Below are 22,208 nucleotides of genomic sequence, written 5' to 3' on the forward strand. Positions count from 1 at the left end.
CCTTCTCTAAGAATGACCCAGTCACAGGATTTTAGGTCATTTAGCTGGGCTGCACAAGGGACTGAGCCAGAACTCATACCCACATCTGTCATCAAATTCCACTGTTTTCCTACACACCAAATTGCCCTTTTGGGTTCTGCCCACACCTGAACACTCACTGAAGGCTGCATGAGGTATGACTGGTGGTGCATCCAAGCCGGGTTAGGTACTTGTAGAGGAGATGTCTGAGTCACTCTCTAATGCAAGCAAAAACAAACAAAAATTTTAATTGCCTAGGAACTACTGATATGAAAATGTTTAGCAAAGCCCCCCAAAAAGTTTGAGCGCCTCCTCATAAAATAGAAACATTAAGAATAAATTATTTTTAAAGTATTAGAAATTTCTACTACTCAACAAATAATACAAAATGGGCAAAGGACTTGAACAGATATTTCTCCAAAGAAGATAAACCAATGGCTAATATACACAGGAAAAGATGGTTAACATCATTAGTCACTTGGAAATACAAATTAAAAACACAGTGAGATACCACGTCACACCCACTAGGATGGCTATAATCAAAAAGACAGACAATAAAAAGTGTTGACAAGGATATGGAGAAACTGGAACCCTCATACACTGCTAGTGGGAATGTGAAATGGTGCAGCTGCTTTGGAAAACAGTTTGGTGGCTCCTCAAAAAGTTAAACACAGAGTTAGCATGTGACCCAGCAATTCCCCTCTTAGGTCTGTACTCAAGAAAAATGAAAACATATGTCTATGCAAAAACCTGTGCACACATGTTCAGAGCACCATTATTCCTAATAGCCAAAAACTGAAAACCCAAATGTCCAAAACAAAAGGTGGTATATTCATACAATGGAATATTATTCAGTCATAAAAATGAATGAAGGGGGTTGGGTACATTTTTGCATGGCCACTTCACCTCCCCTGCATTCCAGGGAGCGCCAGGTGAGGGGGACGAGGGAGAAGGGCTTGTGGCCCCCACCTCACGACCCACTGAGCTGGAGCCAATAAGGCAGGACAGGAAGGACAAAGAGCCCACCAGCCCCAGCTGCAGGGAGGGTGGTGCATTCAGCCAGAGGAGGGGGCAGCCGCAGACCCCCCCCCTCTGCTCCCATGTTCCCGGGCACCATCTTCCCAACTCCCAAGGCCAGATCCGCGGGTGCTGTTCCCCAAGCCACCTCAACCCCAGCCCCACAGCAGTTTCCCCAGTTCCACCTCAAGCCGAGACCCGCAGATCAAGAGGAGAGCCATCACTGATGACTGCAAGGCCACCACCCAGGTCCTGTCCCAAGGCCCAGGGAGCGTGGCGCTGCACGGCAGGCCTCCCAGTGCCCACACGTCCTCCAGATCGGGATATCTATGAAATCTGTATGCCAGGAGGAAGTGCCTGCGGTTGTGATGGAGTGTGTTGGATGGCGGAGAACTCTTTAGCTGAATCCAGGATGGGGGAGACCAAGTATTCACAGAAAGAGAAGCATCAGAAACCATGAAGAACATGGTGAAACCACACCAGTATTTGCACTAATCAACATTGTCCCTGGGGATGTCAAGCCCGAGGATCTTTTATAACCTCTAGAAGGCCCAACACCACTCGAAACTCACTGACTTGGCTTGTTAAGGAAACCACCAATCACAACTCTTTGACCATTCCTTGTTATTCTGTACTATGTGGCTCCATAAGTGCTGGCCCAGAGGTGTATAACAAGCTTTTGGCATGTGGTCTCTGGGTGTCACATGTATATCTTGCTGGTGGGTACCCCCCCCTTCTAACTTCAACCATGGCCTCACCAGCTCTCCGGGCACGAAGAGTCACATCTAAAAAAATGGCCAATATGAATTCCCAACCCAGAATGGTCGAAGTATCACAGAAAGTGAAGATGCTCAGTTGGAACCTGCTGAAAACAGAGCCTACCCAGAGAATGACCAGCACAGAGTCTATGAGCACCCCGGATCATGCAATCAAAAGTGTCCCTCACTTACCCTATGAAGCTCGTTACCGACAAAGGAAATCTAACTTGCATGTAGTTTGTGCCTAAGAGTCTCCCCCTGAGTACCTCTTTGTTGCTCAGATGTGGCCCTCTCTCTCTCTAACTGAGCCATCTCAACAGGTGAACTCGCTGCCCTCCCCCCTATCTGGGACCCAACTCCCAGGGTTGTAAATCTCCCTGGCAATGCAGAATATGACTCCCGGCGATGAATGTGGACCCGGCACCGTGGGACTGAGAGTATCTTCTTGACCAAAAGGGGGATGCAAAATGAGATGAAATAGTTTCAGTGGCTGAGAGATTTCAAATGGAGTCGAGAGGTCACTCTGGTGGACATTCTTATGCACTATATAGATAACACCTCTTAGGTTTTAATGTATTGGAATAGCTAGAAGTAAATACCTGAAACTACCAAACTCCAACCCAGCAGTCTGAACTCCTGAAGACAATTATATAATAATATAGATTACAAGGGGTGACAGTGTGATTGTGAAGACCTTATGGATCACACCCCCTTTATCTAGTGTATGGATGAGTAGAAAAATGGGGATAAAAACTAAAGGACAAATGGGGTGGGATGGGGGGATGATTTGGGTGTTCTTTTTTCACTTTTATTTTTTATTCTTGTTCTGGTTCTTTCTTATGTAAGGAAAATGTTCAGAGATAGATTGTGGTGATGAACGCATAACTATGTTATCATACTGTGGACAGTGGATTGTATACCATGGATGATTGTATGGTGTGCGAATGTATTTCAATGAAACTGAATTTAATTTAAAAAAAAAATGTCCCTCAAACCCCACTGCACGCCAACCAGGTCCTAAAGAAGGACAAGGAGTGGTAGGAGGATGCCAAGGAGGAGATGACCAGTGCCTTGGCCACAACGCACGTGGACTCTGAGCAAAACGAGATAAAAAAGATTGAAGACGCATCCAACCCTCTGCTTCTGAAGAGGTGGAAGAAAGCTTGGGCCCTGGAGCTGCAGCTCCTGCTCACTGAGAACCCTCTGGCCCCACTGGAGGAAAAGCAATAACTCTCTACATGAATATAATTTTTAAAACAAGAGACACAGACCTGTCCCCTTATGCCTCCCTCCCTCCTTTGCTGTGTGGAGCCCACAACCTTGCCAGCAGCAGAATTCTGACCCTTTGGCCAGCACCTGCCTTCATTCTGGCCAACCCCGGAGAGGCTGGGAGGGTGGGAGGGTGAGGAGAGAAGGGAGCAAGATGCTCTTGAACCTGTGCTCATTTTGCAGTTTTATCAGTAACTAGACCTTGAATTTTTATGGAGAAAGAAAAAAAAAAGAATTGAAGTACTTATACAAGCATGCTACAACATGGAAAACCTTGTAAAAAATGCTATGAGAGAAGATATTCATAAAACATCACATAGTCTGATTCCATTTACATGAAATGTCCAGGAGAGGCAAATCTGTAGAGATAGAAAGTAGGTTAGTAGTTGCCAGGGGCTGGGGGGAAAATGGAGTGAGGTGTGACTATTAATGGGTAGAGGGTTTCTTTCTGAGGTGATGAAAATCTTCTGGAATTAATGACGATGGTTGCACGACTTTGTAAATATACTAAAAACCACTGAATTATGCACTTTGAGAGGGTGAATTTTATGGTATGTGAATTATACCTCAATTTTTTAAATGCAAGAAATATAAATATTAGCAATGCAAATCCAGAAGTGCATCAAAATAACCAAGTAGGGTTTATTTTTTTTAAATGTAAGGATTGTTCAAGACCAGAAACTCTATAAACATAAATCAAAATTGAAGGAGATAAACCATACTGTAATATTAAACACTGAAAAGACCTTTGATAAAATTCACATGCCATTTATTAAAAAAAAAAACTCAAAGTAAAACTGGGACAAGAAAGAAACTTCTTAAACATAGTAAAAAGATAGTAAATAGCTATATAAAAATATAGTAAAAAACTAGCCACTAGAATTAACTTAAACAGAGAAATGTTAAAACCATTATAATTACACTGCAATTAAAGCAATTTATCATAGGATAGGGTCAATCAAATAAATACATAGTTGGTTTAAAACTGGAAAAAAAAGAAAAAAAAGATAAAAATATTATTATTTGCTGATGATACAACTGTACACCTAGAAAACCCCAGACAAGCGAGGAAAAAAAAAAAAACACTATTAGGAATAAGAGGATATGTTAAGTTAGCAGCATACAAGAGAGATGAACATAAATCAATAGCTTTCCTTCAGTCTATCAATAACTACCAGACATGCTTATAAAAATTATAAAACACTTAGGAATATATTTAACAAGAAAAGCATAAGACCTAGATTAAAAAAAACAAAAATCTTAATGAAGGACATAAAATAAGATTTGAAAACATGAAAATGATAGAATATCCTGGGTGAAAAGACTTAGTGTTTTTAAAAAGTCAATTTTCTTAAGCTAATATATGGATTCAATGTAATTCCAATTAAAACCTTCACAGATTTTTAAATTTGATAAACTATTATAAACTTTATATACAGGAGAACCTAAGATGGTGGCTAGGTGAGACAGGGCAAAAAAACACCTCCGTGAAAAATACTAGTTAAAAACCAGAAAGTGACCCAGAACACCAGTTCCAGAGTAGCACCAGCCAGACAAGGTCTGCTAAATCTACAGGGACCGTGCATTTGGTGAAACCAGGAGTCTGCATTCTGAAACGAGTGAGTGAGTCGGCTGAAAGTCCCCCAACCATGCTGCAGTGTGGGCAAATGGTGGGTTGGTGTTTGGAGACGGACTAGTTCTTTAAAAAAAAAAAAAAAGCCTGGGAGCAGCTGCAGATATGACGGGGAGAGCCCCGCAGTGAAGCACAGCAGGAGCGGGCTGGGCTAACGCCTAGGCATCTGGCATGGAGGATACCCCTTCCCACACCCACTGCTGACTATCTCAGGCCCAGGGGAGCAAAGGGGAGCCAAAGGGAGAAAGGACCACACAACTTGCAGCATCTTCCCAAGAGGGGAGTCTTTCCTGCAGCACCGTGCACATGCCACAGAGTCGGCCGTGGACAGTGGCCTTTAATACACCCACAGCTGATTGTCCCGGAGCTGGGAGGGTGGAGCTGTGCAGAAAGGGGGAAGTTAACGCATCCCATTCAACCATCTTTGAAGCGGGCTGGGAACGTCCCTGCACGGCCCGGTGTCCCAGGGCTTTCCTGGAGGCCAGCGCACACTTGTGACGCGGCGTGGCCCTCCCTCAGCAGAGGTCCTGGAAGAACACAGCAGGGAAGGGGGAGCCACTCGGAAATCCCAGGGAACCTATGCCAATACCAAGGACTTGTGGGTCAGGGGCAGAGAACAGCCTTAAGTCTCCGGGAACACCTGGGAGGTTTGATTATCAAAGCTGCCCCATCTCCCTAACCACCCAACCACACGCCCCACATTCAGGGAGGACAGCACCAACAACCCACCCAAATTAAGTGCACCAATTGGACCCCACAAGAGTCGGATCCCCACACACCACAAAGTTGGGGAGAACTGACTTGAGGGGAATAGGTGACTCACGGATGCCATCTGCTGGTTAGATAGAGAAAGTGTACGCCACCAAGCTGCAGTTCTGACAAATTAGAGATCAAGTAAAGCAAATGCCAAAGAGGCCAAAAACAACAGAAAATCATAAAGCATATGATAAAACCAGACGACATGGAGAACCCAAACCCAAACACCCAAATCAAAAGATCAGAAGACACACAGTACTTGGCACAATTAATCAAAGAACTACAGACAGGCAATGAGAGCATGGCACAGGATATAAAGGACATGAAGAAGAGCATGGCACAGGATATAAAAGACATAAAGAAGACCCTAGAAGAGCATAAAGAAGAAATTGCAAGAGTAAATTAAAAAATAGAAGATCTTATGGAAATTAAAGAAAATGTAGGCCAAATTAAAAAGACTCTGGATACTCGTAATACAAGATAAGAGGAAGCTGGACAACAACTCAGCCTCCTCGAGGACCACAGAACAGAAAATGAAAGAACAAAAGAAAGAATGGGGAAAAAATTGAAATGGATCTCAGGGATATGACAGATAAAATAAAACGTCCAAATTTAAGACTCATTGGTATCTCAGAAGGGGAAGAGAAGGGTAAAGGTCTAGAAAAAGTATTCAAAGAAATTGTTGGGGAAAACTTCCCAAATCTTCTACACAATATAAATACACAAAGCATAAATGCTCAGCGAACTCCAAATAGAATAAATCCAAATAAACCCACTCCGAGACATATTCTGATCAGACTCTCAAATACTGAAGAGAAGGAGCAAGTTCTGAAAGCAGCAAGAGAAAAGCAATTCACCACATACAAAGGAAACAACATAAGACTAAGTAGTGACTACTCAGCAGCCACCATGGAGGCGAGAAGGCAGTGGCATGACATATTTAAAATTCTGAGAGAGAAAAATTTCCAACCAAGAATACTTTATCCAGCAAAACTCTCCTTCAAATTTGAGGGAGAGCTTAAATTTTTCACAGACAAACAAATGCTGAGAGATTTTGCTAATTAAAGACGTGCCCCACTTCAGATACTAAAGGAAGCCCTACTGACAGAGAAACAAAGAAAGGAGAGAGAGAAATGGAAAATTTAAACAGACATATATAGAATATTACATCCCAGGTCACCGGGACACACATTCTTCTCTAGTTATCACAGATCTTTCTCCAGAATGGACCATATACTGGGACATAAAAACAAGCCTCAATAAATTAAAAAAAAAAAATGTATTTGTTCAAAGCACATTCTCTGACCACAATGGAATACAAATAGAAGTCAATAACCATCAGAGACTTGGAGAATTCACAAACACCTGGAGGATAAAAATGAGGGGGAGATAAAAACATTCCCGGATAATCAAAAGCTGAGGGACTTCATCACCAGTAATCAGTCCTATAAGAAATGCTAAAGGGAGTTGAGCAGGCTGAAAGGAAGGGACACTAAACAATTGACTGAAACTACATGAAGAAATAAAGATTTCCAGTAAAGATCACATGGTAAATATAGATACCAATACTACTGTATTGTTGATTTATAACTCCACTATTTACTTCCTACAGGATCTAAAATACATAAACTGTAATGATAAATCAGTGGTTTTGGACTCAATGCAAAATATGTAATTTTTGACAAGAACTACATAAAGGGGGGGAATGATGGAGTATAGGAACATAGTTTATGTGTCATATTGAAGTTAAGTTGGTATCAGAGAAAAACAAGATTGTTATAGATTTAAGATGTTAAATTTAAGCCCCACGGTAAACACAAATAAAGTATCAGAGAATATGACCAAAGAGATGAAAAGTACAGTAGGGGTTCCAAGAAGTGGGGGAAGGGGCAATGGGGAATTAAGAAATGAGAGTAGGGTTTCTGTTTGGGGTGAAGGGAAACTTCTAGAAATGGATGGTGGGAAGGTGATAGCATTGCAACATTCTAAATGTGATTAATCCCACTAATGGAATGCTAGGGAGGGGGTGGAATGGGAAGATTTAGGCTATACATATGTTTCCACAATTGGAAAAAAAAAAAAAAAGTCTAAATAGATGACAATTAAATGCTAAGGATGATCCTGGATGGGATCTGAGGATGGAGGAGAGGAGGCTCAAAGGGACATAGATGGGACACACACACACACAAAAGGAAATATAGAATGTAAGCTTTGTATCAATGTTGAATTTCTTGAACTTCTTAGCTCTGCTTAAGATTGCATAAAACAATGTTCTTGTCCATGGGAAAGGTATATGTGAATTATATTGTTTGATCAAAGATATGTGCAGCTTGCTCTCATATGTTCAGAGGACAGAGCAATAGATGATGGATGATAGATAGGGAGGGAGAGAGGGAAAGAAAAGAAATGGTGATGTGACAGGATGTTAAAGGTGGTAGATCGCGGTATTGGGGGAGGGGGTCGGGGTATGATGGAGTTCTATGTATGGGGTTTGTACTGTTTTTGCAACTCTTCCTGTAAGATTGAATCTATTTCAAAATAAAATTTATTAAATTAAAAAAAAAAAACTTTACGTAGAAGAATAAATACCCAAGAATAGCAAAGAAAAGTATGAAAAAGAGTGGAGAAGAGAGTTTTGTCTAATATATACTTTTATAATTGGAACATATTATGGAAAAACTGCTGTAAGCAAATCAATATATTATTGGAATAGGAATAGACACAAAGATCATTGGAATGGAATAGAGAAGACAGAAATAAATCTCATTATTTATTATATGATAAAGGTAGCACTTTGATTTCATAGGAAAAGGATGGATTATTTAATAATTTGGTGCTAGGAAAACTGGTTAACATTCTGAAAGAAACTACAATAGGACCTCTATCTTACGCTCTATGCAAAAATAAATTCCCAATGATTACAGTTGAGTGTAAAAACAAATAAAATCTTGGAGACCATATGTACACAATCTAGGGCCTGGGGAGTTCTTTTTAATTAAGGCAGGAAATTCAAAAGCTATAAAAGAGAAACTAGGCCTATGTAACTATATAAAATTTTAAACTTTTGTGTGGCAAAAACCAATGATTCCCCTAAGTATGGTTCTCTGGACCAGCAGCAGCAGCCCTGGAAACTTGCTAGAAATGCATCGTCTGGCCTGGCACCCTAGACCTACTGAATTGGAATTCTCGGCATGGTGCCTGAGCAACCTAAGCTTTCAACAAGCTTTCCAAGTGATACCAATGTACAGGTAAAGATTGAGGACCACAAAGTCAATAGATAAAATTAAAATTTGGAAAAAAAAAATCTGTAACAACTGTAACATTCAGAGGATTAATACTTATAATATACAAAGAATTCTTATAAGTTGATAGAAAAGGAACAAATAACCAGAGAAAAATGAGCAAAGCATATGAAGAAGCAATCAGAGAAGAGCAACTCAAAATATGACAACATAAAAAAATGCGAAATTCACCTGCAGTCAGGGAAATGGAAATTAAAGTAACAATGCACTTTATACTCATCAAGCTAGGAAACATTTTAAAAGAGCCATGACATATCTGGCTGGAGGGAAATAGGTACTTTCATACATTGCTAGTGGACATGTGAATCAACACAACCTTTGTGGAAAGCAATCTGGAAACATCGGTAAAACTGAAAATCCCTATATTTTTCAACCTAGCAATCCCACTTCTGGGACTCCAGCTCCCCAAAATAAAAGCACTCAAATGTAAGGATATAGGTACAAGGATGTTTACTGGAGCATTACTTGTAGCAGCAAAAAACTGAAATCCAAGTGAATGCCCTTCACTGGAGTATTGATGAAGAATTCAGGGATATCTGCAGCATGAAATTCAAGGCAACCATCAAAAAGGAAATAATGAGAGCAAAGGTTCTCCAGGTGGAGAACCACATGAAGGACTTGTTAAACCCCAGATTGCTGGGTTACCCAGAGTTTCAAATTCACTGTATCTGGGGTGGGTTCCAAGATTTTGTGTTTCTAACAAATTCTCAGGTGATGCTGACACCACCGGTTCAAGGAACAAATTTTGAGAACTCCTGGTCTAAGTTACCATTACGCGAGAAGGGGGAGATGTAAAAAATATATTTGATATGATTTCATTTTTGGAAAACAAACCCATACAGGTATGTATATGCAAATGAATAAAAATTTTCAAGAAGCTACATACTAGGTAATTAGACTGGATTTTCATGCGGGGATGGTGGGAGGAGAGGAAGGGGATGGCTAAACAAAAAAGGGTAAATGAGAGAGACCACCAAACCAGTCTCTCTGTATATAATGGGATCACAGTTTACATTTTTTTAAAAACAGATAAATTTTATTGTATCTTTCAAAATATCACAAAAAGGTTTAGCATATTATTTCCTTCCATAGCTGGACAACTCTTAGATCTTACTCATCAGCCTGCTGCACTGTTCCTTTTTCAGAGACACAGATACCATCCAAACATTTTCTGATATCCTTGTTTTTAACCATTGCTTGCTGAATCAAAGTAGCTGAATTTAACACAAGTTCAATCTCATTTCCTTAAAAAATTAACTCATCTTTCTGAATTTGAGATACTGAAAAAGCAACGCCTGGCCTCATCCGACCTTACAGATTTATTTTTCACCCAAGAAATTCTGGATTTCAACAAGAGACCTACTCTTCTGAATATTGACACTGATGGGGAAGTGAGCATACACAGATCTCATCTTGTAATGGAAGCCCAGAGTAACACCTCTGACCACGTTCTGTCCATGACTACAGATAGTGTGACTACAGCCAGTTCTTTTCTATGACCACACAACTTGTCAACCCTAAGCCTCTTCTTTTTCTTTCCAAGGAGATTGATGTGATTGATGTCCCTCCACAGGGTTCCACTGAGGCCCTTCCCAATAACTGTGTCTCTTCAGCATGTCGACACCTCCTAGAATGTCAACAGTCTGGCTGCTGAGAATGGTCTTCATTCTCACCGTAGATGCAGCAAAAAGAGCACGTTTAAACTGTTCAATAAGGCTTACTGTAAAGGTTCCTAGATTGTAAGCTCTTACAGCAGTCACATCTATTCCTGAGTTTAAACTGTTATTTAAGAGACATTCATTTGGTGTAAGATTTATATTCTCTGTAGCACGCTATCTAATTTAACCTGTCTGGTCAGTTTATTTATACAATTTAATTACGTGGAACCCAGAATAGAGAATGAGATCCTGTTATTCTGTACAGGTTAATGAAATACCCCGATACACCCCAGACTATTTTGGGCAGAAAATAAAAAAGTATTTGCAAAGTCCCCTTGAGGGACTGGGAAAAAATGTGGAAATATTAAACTTACCCACCTAGGGAATTCCCGATATTATCACAAGCATTAGGGCCTCCCAATTTAATAAGTCAAGCCCTCAATCTTGGGGCTTGCCCTTATGTAACTTATCCCTGAAAAGGAGAAGCTAAGCCTACCTATAATTATGCCTAAGGGTTACCCCCAGACAACGTCTTTTATTGCTCAGATGTGGCCTGTCTCTCCCAGCCAACTCTGCAAATAAACTTACTACCCTCCCGCCTACATGGGACATGACTCCCAGGGATGAGCCTGGCCCTGGAATCACAGGATTGAGAAAGCCTTCTTGACCAAAAGGGGGAAAAGAAACAAAATAATGCTTCATTGGCTAAGAGATTTCGCGTAGAGTCAAGAGGTCATTCTGGAGGTTATTCTTATGCATTACATAGATATTTCTTTTTTTAGTTTCTAGTGTATTAGAATAGCTAGAAGGAAATACCTGAATCTGTTGACTGTAATCCAGTAGAGTTGATTCTTGATAATGATTGTGTAACTATATAGCTTTTATTGTGTGACCATGTGATTGTGAAAACCTTGCGACTGCTACTCCCTTTACCCAGTGTATGGGCAGATGAGTAATAAAGACAAAAATATATATAAATAATAAGGGGAATAAGGGATATGGGATATTTTGGGTGTTCTTTTTTATTTTTATTATTTTCTTTATTTAGGAGTAATGAAAATGTTCTAAAATTGAGTGTGGCGATGAATACATAACTATATGATGATAGTGTGGGCCATTGATTGTGTACTTCGGATGGATTATATGGTATGTGAATATATCTCAATAAAATTGCATTTTAAAAAAAGAGGACATTTTATGCTTTCATGTAAAATTATTTGCGTGTAACATGAATAAAGGAAAACCAAAAAAACAAGCTTTTTCCAGCTTTATATTCCTTCACCTGAAACAACATGGTGGGGGAAACCACCTCACCCTCCTTGGGGCATTAACATACCTGATATGAAGACACAGGAGATGGAAGATACGGGGACAGTGCAGACTGAGCAAGCATCCTGTTGGGGGTGATGCTATAAGGGGCTGGGTAAAACCTGCAGGAGGGAACCTCAATCAGTTAAGAGTCACAGGGAGCCGCAAGGTAAATTTCCCCACCGACAGGCACAGCTGGTTCCCACTAAATGCTGCTTGAAAATCAAACTGAACATCCAAGTGCCTGGACTGATGCTGTTGTCATTTTCAGGTGGCCTATTACATAAAACACCCTTACCCGTTCTGAAGAGCTGTGGTGGGGTCATAGGTCAAGGCCATACCACCCTATAAAGAAAGAACATAGTGTTCATATTGTCAGCCCTTGGGTGAGAGCAGGAGCAAGCCCAGAATGCCGAGGGTGTACTTAGTTCAACTGATTAAGGTGAAGTCTGGTCAAGTCCCACAATAGCTGTTCTTATTGTGCAGGCTGCAAAATCCGATTTGTGACTCACACTGAGGAGTCTCAAGCTTGCCCTGTAAGCTCACAGACATCAAGCCATGGTAATTTCCATTCTACTTTAAAACCCTCAATACTCTTGTCTCTTCAGGGGTCCTCTTACCATGTCTCCATTCCTTGGCCAGGCCCGTCCATTTTGTACAAATTTTCCTTGATTCTGTCGTTTCTTTGGCCCACCATCAGCAAATTTGCAAAGCAAGGGATCAGATGGGGCTGCCAAGAGAGAAAGCAGACAGGCACGCTGAGTCCCATCTCACTTAGCCAACTCTCACTCATGCAACACTCCTCCAGAATCGTCACTGGAAGTAACAACCTGTGGCCCTCTCAGCCTGATTCCCAGATGCCTCACCTGGTACTCCAGGGGGTGTCTTAATATATTTTCCATTAAAGTGGGTGATGATGGCTTCACACTTCTCTGTGGACTCCATCCTAAGGAGCACAAGAGGGGTTAGGCTCTAGCTTCTCCAGGATCTGTGTTCTCCCTACATTCAAAGAGAAATCTCTAAGTCCCCAGCCCCACAAATGCTCCAAAAGTTGTTCCTACAGAAACACAAGAGTTCCCTCCATACAAGTTCAAGGAATCTTGAAGAGGCAACCCCAACCCTCTAATGAAGGTCTGAGCTGGCTCCTGTAGGAGTGCTCAAAGGAATAATGGCGGTCTTCAAGCTCTGAATATTCCAAAGAAGATGTTGATGGACAGGCCTAATATTATATCTGGTAATAAATAAGAATATAAGAAATAATGGCTGTTACTATTACTTTTTATTAAAAAAAAAGTCCTAACGGAAATTGTTCCCTTACTCTGACAAAACTGTACAAGCTAATAATTTGCCAGTATTTATTTTCTGCTTCTGGATATAATTATCGAAGTCTGATTCACACTGGTAACATCATTAGGAATTCATGCATCTCTAGGAGGTACAATTAATTAAGAAAGGGTCCATGGTACATGGTGATAGGAAAAAAAAAACAGTTGGAAACTAATAAGTTAAAGTATCTTGTGAAGGGAAAGAGTACTTACTGAGTAAGGAATCTAGATTTCAGAGCCAGTTCACCACCCAATACCTTTGTGAGCTGGGATACTCACGAAAACCCTCTGGATCCATTCCTCATTTGTACTTTATAGATAACACCCAGCTACTTTATCACATAGGGTTGTATAGTTCAAATGCAATAATGTATGTAAATGTGTTTTGAAAATTATAATGATCTATATAATACGAGGTACAGTATCTTCCCCTCTCTCCATATTTAAAGCAAGTCTCAGTATACTTTATATACCCATAACCACTAAAATATGAACAATTCCTATGAAGGAGGTAACTTTTAAAAGGCCTCAAATGGAACTTTTTAGAGAAAACCACACATTAGCTATCCTAGTCTTCAATTGGGCTACTCCTACTATTTACAGTCTTTCCAAAGAATCTTAAGAAAATCACTTTCAGAGCCTCAACTTCCTCACAAACTCCTCCCTAAAAATGATCTGCCTGAGGGAGAGCTCATGATTGAGAGTGATCAAGGCTGAAGGTCCTCCCACAATTATGCCTCTCAATTTACTTCTCACTCATCCCAGATCTCAACACGAGGCACTGATGACTGAGTTACAAGTCCTTTTGTAAGTCGGGTGTTTCTTTCCTACCAACAAAGTTGGAGGGCTTCAGCAAATTGTCAGTTGACACATAAAAAATCAATTTTGATGACAGATCACCTTGGATCTTGGCATATAATTCAGAGGGAATTCAAAGAATTCTCATTTTAATAAAACTCTTTCCACTTACTTATGTGCACAAAATTTCTCAGCATGAAAACAAAAAACAGGATCAGACTGATATTAAATCTGTCCTGCTGTAGTAATAAACAATATTCATTGATGGCTACATGACCTAATTAGAAAAATCTAAACAAAATAAAACATCCATGTCATAGAAGCAGCATTTTCAATAAAATTTACTTTACGTAAAATAATTTTGTGTCAATATTTTAATGTATTTATGTTGTTTTGAGCAACTGTGAACTAATAATTGTAAAGATACATTTCTTATGGATTAATACTTAGGGCCCTACGGCCACAGGGAAAAAAATCTATTTCTATATATTTTTGTTGCAGAGAAGCATGAAAGAATAATCCACTTCCAACTATAAAAATATCTTACTCTAGAATAAAATTCTGTAGGGAAATGGAATGGAACTACAAGATCAAGAAGAAAAAAGGAATGCTCTAAGTATGATGTAAGATTTATGACTGTTAAAAAAGAAATGGTCCATGTATATTTAAAATGGACGATTTGTGTACCAGACTGCTATGACAGTTAGATCTCATCTGGATACATTAAAAAATGATGTAACAGTTTATTTTAAAATGTCAACATTTCTAATTTGCTGGAAACTATACCTCTTAAAAGAATCTAAAAGTAAGAAGAAAAATTTTAGATATTAATATAGAAACATGCAGGATATGTAATAGTTTTTCAAAAGTCTTTAGAGCCATGGTTCCCAAACAGCAAACTCGCAAAGACACGGTGTGGAATATTTTCACTTTTTGAAGAAAATACAGCAACATCTGTTGGATACTGAGTGAACTACTAACTCAAAGTAATTTACCATTTCAACATTAGATAACTCTACCTTCCTTCCGAAAACAATGTTAATAATGTCATATCTAGACGAAATAGTTTCAGTGGCTGAGAGATTCCAAATGGAGTCGAGAGGTCACTCTGGTGGACATTCTTATGCACTATATAGATAACACCTCTAAGGCTTTAATGTATTGGAATAGCTAGAAGTAAATACCTGAAACTACCAAACTCCAACACAGCAGTCTGGACCCCTGAAGACAATTATATAATAATGTAGATTACAAGGGGTGACAGTGTGATTGCGAAGACCTTGTGGATCACACCCCCTTTAGCTAGTGTATGGATGAGTGGAGGAATGGGGATAAAAACTAAAGGACAAATGGGGTGGGATGGGGGGATGATTTGGGTGATCTTTTTTCACTTTTATTTTTTATTCTTGTTCTGGTTCTTTCTGATGTAAGGAAAATGTTCAGAGATAGATTGTGGTGATGAACGCATAACTATGTTATCATACTGTGGACAGTGGATTGTATATCATGGATGATTGTATGGTGTGTGAATGTATTTCAATAAAACTGAATTTAATAATAAAAAAAAATAATGTCATATCTTTGCAAACCTGGGTTTACAACAGTTGCTGTGACAAAAGCAAGTATCCTAAGAAAATAGAAGTGTAACAGGGAATGAGGGTGGAGGAATCCAATCTGATTCCAACATTTGAGAAGCTGTGCAGTGCCTACCAGGTACATACATCCCATTAGTAAGTATAGTTATTTAAGAAAGAAATTAAAATATTTTCTCTTCCACTGTAGGTGTATTATTTGTCCAAACTGCTACAAAGTTGCTAAGACACAAATATTTATTAAGTTGTTTAGATCATTTAATTACTTAATAAATAGAGCTGTTACATATTTCTTTTTGTCTAGGGAGCTGTGGAAAAACTACTGTGACTATTAAGAGTGCCATGAACTGAGAAAGTTTGAGAACCTCTGCTTCAAGGTTTGGGAGCAAGTCAAGTCTGATGGCCACAAGCCTAGGAACGCCCGTTGAGTTATACTCGGGATGGCCAGCAGGTGGCGCTATCAGGAGTCTGGAACTGATCATGGACCAGACCGGCTACTACAAAACAAAAAGCAATCTTCAGCTCCGTAGTTTTCAAACATTTCAAAAAAGCAACCACTCCCCCTTCAAACTAAATACTTAAAATAAATAAAAGCAGAATCATTTCTTAAGTGAGCTAGAAGAGGCTGAAAACCCTATAAACAAGGACCCCTGAGCCCTGACAGAGGGTACCCTGGAGACCTCCATAGCTCCAGGGAACAGCTTATAAAAATCACTCACCTAAATCAATTTCTTCCACCTCAAGGCTCATAAAGGTCTGAGATCACACAGCCAGATCACATAGTGGCAGAGGTGCTTCTAGAATCTAGGCCTCCTAACAGATCTGAAAGGGTAGATCAAACCTTCTATTTTATCCTACTGATTCTGAAGCCAGAAGGACTAGGGCTCTGCTCTGCCACCTACTCCAGTGAGAACCAGGGCAAGTCACTTCATACTGGGGCTTCAGTTTCCTCATTGGTAAAATGTATTCACCTCACAGGTTGTTGTAACAATTAAATGAGATAATAGGATGATATCGGACTCAATAAACTGAAAGAATATGTGGGATTATTTTATTCTGGTTGGATCAGGACCAAAGAAACAAAGGTTAGAGTAGCAGGAAGTACTGGGACAAAGAATAAAGATTTGGAGGCAAATGGAGTTTTGAGTATTGTTACCTCTAATGATAAACTGGACTTTGGGTTCACTATCAGGTGCTTTTGTCTGACAGTTTGGTCCCTTGGGATGAGGTGGCACAGATTTTTTAGTTACTTCCTAAGTGACGTTCATAACCTCATCATTTCCCACCCCTGGCACCCCTCACCTTGCAAAGCCAACCCCTCTGCTGGTCCCACTGATGTCTCGAAGGATTCGGGTGGAGATAACCTGGCCAAAGGGCTTCAGCATCCCCTCCAGTTCTTGCTCATCCATTGATAATGGAAGGTTTGAGATGTATAAATTTGTGGGGTCCTGCTCCTGTTGCTATGGAAATAAAAGAGAAAATGAAGCTCACATCTCTTACCCTTTCTGCACCCTCAGCCCTCATCCACCAAATGACCTCTCAGAAAAGAGACAGTAAGAGGAGCCCCATAAAATCAAAAAGAATTTCCTCAACTATCTGTAATACCCAGTCCCTCTACCTTGGGATATATATTAAGTCCAGGAAAAAAAAAGCAGCTTTAATATTTCTATCACAAACCCGTAATTTGTAATTAGATCATTTCTGTACAAACTCATAATACAAATCATCAACTAGCTGTCTCTTTAAGAACCAGGCCGAGAAACGCACCCCCAACTCCCCCCACCCCAGCCCTCCCCAGCAGTGGGTCCCAGAGGCTGGATTCTCTTGGACCGCCTTGCTCCTTGGCCGGATTGTTTTGAGTCACTCCCCCTCCCCCACTTCCGGTCACAGCAGAATCCTCTAAGTAGGAATTCCTGTTCTCTCCCTGATGGAGGGAAAGCAGGAAGAGGGGAGAAGGAGAAAGGGAAGGACAATGTGCTGGAGCTGCACTAAGGGACAATGTGCAGCTCCCTGGGTCAGCACGGAGCCCTGAAGGTTCTAGTCTGCTAGGAACCCCTAAGGCTCCTAAGCACCACGGTCAGTGGGCTTCTCTCCAGAAAGAAGAGGGGGAGCCTCTCAGAGGGCAGGGCAGTCATCCCGCGCTGGACACTGGGTCACCAGCAACCTTCACTGCCTCTTCTGCCGTTCCCTTCAGAGCTTCCTTTTTCTTTAACCATCACAGAAGTGTGCCTGGCAGGCCTGCCTCATCAGCGCCACACAAATAATCATTCCTAACTGCTTCAGAAAGGCAAAGGGAGAGAAAAGCCTCTAGTTTTCTAGTAGTCTAGATGGAAACAGTAACTCCAGACAGATCTGAGAAAGAGGGACAGTTTCCTTCTCTGCTGTGACTTCCCTCCCCCATCGTTACTCCTCCCCGCGGGGAACGGTATTGGGAGGTGGAGAGCATTGCTCTGTTTCTGAGTTGCACAACTGGCTTCTAAGGGGAATATTACAAAATCACCACAAGCTGTCTGGTAGGCAAGTGGCCGAATGGAGATGGAGAAGCAGCAGGAGGAAGGAAAGAAGCCCCCGCAGCCCCCGGCCTGCTTCCAGTCACTTGGGGAGAGGAACAGAGTTGGCAGAGCCACCTGCCACAGGCTCTGTCCCATAGCAGCCCAGGGGGTGCTCCGTGAGCCCCTGGCCCAGGCTCGCTTGGCTAGACAGAGACCAAAAGCACTGCGGGTAGCCCTTGCCTATCAACTTCCCGACTCTGAAGCCGTCTGGAAGCCTTGGAACAGGAACTCTGGGGCTAACCCCAAAGCCCTTGGAGGAATGGCTATGGGGTCGTGCCCTTACCTTTGCCATCTGTGCCTGTACACCGCTGGCTTTCAGGGCCGTTACAGCTTTCTGTGCTGCTGAAGGACTGTCAAAGTCCACAAAGCCATAGCCTGGAACAAGGAAGCAGGGTCACTGGGAGGTGGAGGAGTAAGGGAGGTAGGAGGTTCAGGGCTTTCAGGAGATGGACAAACAGTTATGATGCCATGAAATAGAAGTGGTAGGGGCCAGAAATTACAAGGTTTCAGGTGGTCACATGCTTCGAAAATTCTGTGAGATATGGTCTACTTTATGGCTAACAGTGCCACGGGCAGTGAGATCCTTGTGTCATCCCTGCCTTTCCCCCTCCCACCTCACTCCCCTTCCCCTTTAGATTTAAGGTTTCAGGAACTAGGTTCTTCTAATAACCCACAGCCAACCTCTCCTCTTTTCCAGTCATACGTCAGAAATGCTAGGCACGCAGGGAATGCAACCTCTCTGAGCAGATAACCAGTCACCTCCTCACCCCAACCTACAGCCCTTTCCCTTCCTCTCTTCCAGCCCCATCTAGACTTGCTCAAAACCCCAATAACACTGTTCATCCTCAGAAAATAACATCTACCAAGTTACCCTCTCCCCACCCCCACCCCCCAAAAAGGCATTTACATTGCTTTTCCAGAAGAAACAATCTCACCTCCCCATCTCTACCACCCAATCCAGGGAGACATGAGGTCCAGAATAAGCCCAAAGGACTCAAAGGAGCTGTGGGCCGTCACTTGGTCTTGGGTCCCCAAAACAGCCATTTTGACTCTTAGCTGCCTGCTCACCAAGGAATATGAATATCTATTAGTCCTTTAAGTCTGAAAACCTCAGAGACTCCTCCCTGGCACTGGGTACTTGGAACACTCAGCAGTAAAGGGCAGAGGCCAGGGATGGCCTGGCTCATCGCTGCTCTCCACCCCACGGACAGCTGTCCTCTCACCTTTGCACTTGTTGGTTGCCTTGTCCAGTATGGCCTTAGTGGAGACAATCTTGCCATATCTAAGGGAGAGGGAAAAGCAAAGACCAGGTACAACAGCAGTATTAAGAAACAATATCGAAAACTTGATAATAAGGCAAAAGGAGGACTGCATGTGCATTCAATGTCATTCTGGAACACTGTCTCAAAGGCCAATCCAAGGAATATTTCAGGAGGAAGTATTCTTTGCTTGACTTACTATTTATTACTGTTAGGGTGCAGACATTGAAGATACATATCAATGTATAGATATTTTACAGTAGAAATGCAAATTATTTCTGTCCAGTAGTAAAGACAACCACAAAGATTATTGGTTTCATTGTCCTGTATGACATAAAGCAGTCTTGTATCTAACCTAGCATTCTTACTCCAACATTCTTCCTTCAGTTCCTCAAATGTTCTTTGAACCCATTTCCCATCCTACTGGTTTCTTCATTAATGAGTTAAACACATCTTTGACATGTGTTCATTCTGTATTTGTACAAGTCATGTTTTCTAACTTAAAAAAAAAATTATACTTTGGCAGCAGTCATGTGGGACCTCCCAAAACCCGAGCAGTGGAGTATCACAGGTCAGAGATTATATTAGAGGTATTCCTCTAGAAGAAAGCCTCTATGTCCCACTCCAGGAGGGTGAAAATATTAAGGACACAGAACAGAAGTCACTACAGTCATAAGGATAAGATCTAATCGAGGACAATTGGCAGCAACTGAATTTAAGACCAATACCCTAAATAAGCAATTTTTCCCACCTCTCTTTTCATCCCAAAAGAACACATTATTTATTTGTTTTACTCCTTGGTGGCCCCTCGCTGATTTTTTCAGTGGAGCTTTTGTGACCCAATGGGCAAGACAGAATAAGTCAAGCAATGCCCTGGAGGCTGGGAAAGAACAGTTGAAACTGGGGTGGGAATGGATGCGGTGAGACTAGCCCTTCAGGGATCTGTCCTTGGATTCTTTCTCAAACAGGCCAGGGGAGGAGCCCGTGAGAAGTCTTGACTATAGGCCAGAGGACACACATGCTGCTATCCCTATCAAGGCCCCAGGGTGGAGCTTGCTGTGGTCAGAGCAGCCTGAGACTTGCGCTCAGAATTTCCACTGCAGCTGGCAACAGCTGGGTCGTGGCTGCTTCCTCCAAGGAAGAAGGAGCCGTTGAAGAGAACCAGGAGTTCTAGGCCCAGACTCCATACCTCTCCTTTCTGCCCAATGGGGCTTAGGATCCAGCAACATTTACTTTCCTAAAACTCCGGGAGAGACAACTGGGACAAAGGCAGGAAGTCCTTCTCTGCGTGGGAAACACCCTTCCTAGAGAGGTTTAACTCCTGCTGGCAGCATCCAGGAGGGTTCCACCCCCCACCCCCACCCCCAGCTCTTCTCGGCCCTCCCCTGGTCCTAACTCTTCAGGATGGATTCCCTCCCTGCCTCACTCCTACTTCTCCACAGCTCCCTTCTGGGTCCCTTACTTCCATCCTACCTGCTGGCCCTGCCTATTCTCATCCTTTCAGACACAGCAAAAGATAGGGCAACTGTTGGGAAGGGCAAAATAAAGGTCTAAAAGTACAGTAAAATAGAATCGAGGTTCCTCTCTACCTTTGTGGTGTGAAAGGATCTTTGCAGCACATTGTATTTGTGTACAAGAAACTCAGGGTGCAGGAGGACCTAGACTGCAATAAGTTTCTCCCTAATAAACCAACATTTCTGCCAATTCCCATCCCCTCACCCCCAATTACTAGTCCTAGATCAAGTCAGTCCCCTAAATTCTACTTAAATGCCTTTCTAGCAAGTTAAGCTGAGGTTAAGGAAGGAACAGTTTTATACATACACATAGTCTTTAAAGATTGAGTCCCTGAGGCCTGTTGCTAGTACGGCCACACCAAATGGACCAAATCACTACCTCAGAAGAGTAAGGGATTTACAGACTATTTCTTTCTTTCTTTTTTAATTAGAGAAACTGTGGGTTTACAGAACAATCATGAATAAAATACAGGATTCTCATACTCCACCTCATCACCAACACTTCGCATTGGTATGGAACATTTGTTCCAATTTATGATAGCACATTTTTATAATTGTACTATTAATTCAAGTCCATGGTTTAACTTACGGTTCACTGTATAGTGTAGTTTCATGGATTTTTTAAAAAATATTTTTGTTCCGTTACCATTTATACATTTCCCCCTTTTAATCATATTCAGATATATATTTCAGTGCTGTTAATTGTGTTCACAATGTTGTGCTACCATCACCATCATCCATTACCAAAACATTTTCATCATTACAAAAAGGGACCCTGTACATTTTAAGTCTTAACTTCCCATTCCCAACCCCACCCTGTCCCCTGGTAACCTATATTCAGGATTCTGACTCTATGAGTTTGCTTATTCTAATTGTTCCAAATAGTGAGATTATACATTTGTCATTTTGTGTCTAGCTTATTTCACTCAACACGATGTCTTCAAAGTTCAAGCAGGTTGTCGCATGTATCAGGACTTCATTCCTTTTTACGGCTGAATAATATTCCACTGTATGTATATACCACATTTTGTTTATCCATTCATCAGCTGATGGACACTTGGGTTGCTTCCCTTCCAGACTATTTCTGATGCCTCATATAACTGCATCTTGGGGGCAAAATTTTCTGCCTCTCTAGGATTTGGAGCAACTGTCATGGGACTATGAATTAGTTTCATCACTTCAGAAAATTGTTTAGTAGTATCTACAAAGGTTGAACAGATGTATATCCTATGACCCAAAAATTTTACTCCTAGGTGTATATCCAACAGAAATGGGTACACACATGCACCAAAAGACACATATAAGTTCATGGCAGCACTATTTATTCATGATAATCACAAAGTGAAAACAATCCAATGTGTAGCATCAGTAGAATGGATAAACAAACTGTAGTGTAGTTCTATGGTGGTACAATCCTATAAAACAAGGAGAATGAACAAAATTTTGCTA

At 41.4% G+C, this 22,208-nt stretch overlaps 1 protein-coding gene and 1 pseudogene across 5 annotated transcripts in view; one reads left to right on the forward strand and one right to left on the reverse strand.

Annotated features, from left to right (window-relative positions):
- RBMS2 (RNA binding motif single stranded interacting protein 2) overlaps positions 1 to 22,208 on the reverse strand; it is an 85,021-nt gene that overhangs the window by 6,145 nt on the left and 56,668 nt on the right. For 4 of the 5 annotated variants that reach the window (XM_037848400.1, XM_037848399.1, XM_037848395.1 and 1 more), the window contains 8 exons: positions 19,210 to 19,268; positions 18,270 to 18,361; positions 16,737 to 16,894; positions 12,586 to 12,665; positions 12,340 to 12,449; positions 12,018 to 12,064; positions 11,748 to 11,841; positions 147 to 236 (listed from right to left, as the gene is read on the reverse strand). In XM_037848400.1, coding sequence (XP_037704328.1) covers positions 147 to 236; positions 11,748 to 11,841; positions 12,018 to 12,064; positions 12,340 to 12,449; positions 12,586 to 12,665; positions 16,737 to 16,894; positions 18,270 to 18,361; positions 19,210 to 19,268 — 730 coding nt within the window. The remainder of the gene's footprint in view (positions 1 to 146; positions 237 to 11,747; positions 11,842 to 12,017; positions 12,065 to 12,339; positions 12,450 to 12,585; positions 12,666 to 16,736; positions 16,895 to 18,269; positions 18,362 to 19,209; positions 19,269 to 22,208) is intronic. The other variant, XM_037848398.1, reaches the window with a different exon arrangement.
- On the forward strand, positions 1,119 to 2,041 carry LOC119541565 (annotated as a pseudogene).

This window comes from Choloepus didactylus, chromosome 8, assembly GCF_015220235.1.
Source record: "Choloepus didactylus isolate mChoDid1 chromosome 8, mChoDid1.pri, whole genome shotgun sequence".
In the NCBI taxonomy this organism is placed as follows: Eukaryota; Metazoa; Chordata; class Mammalia; order Pilosa; family Megalonychidae; genus Choloepus; species Choloepus didactylus.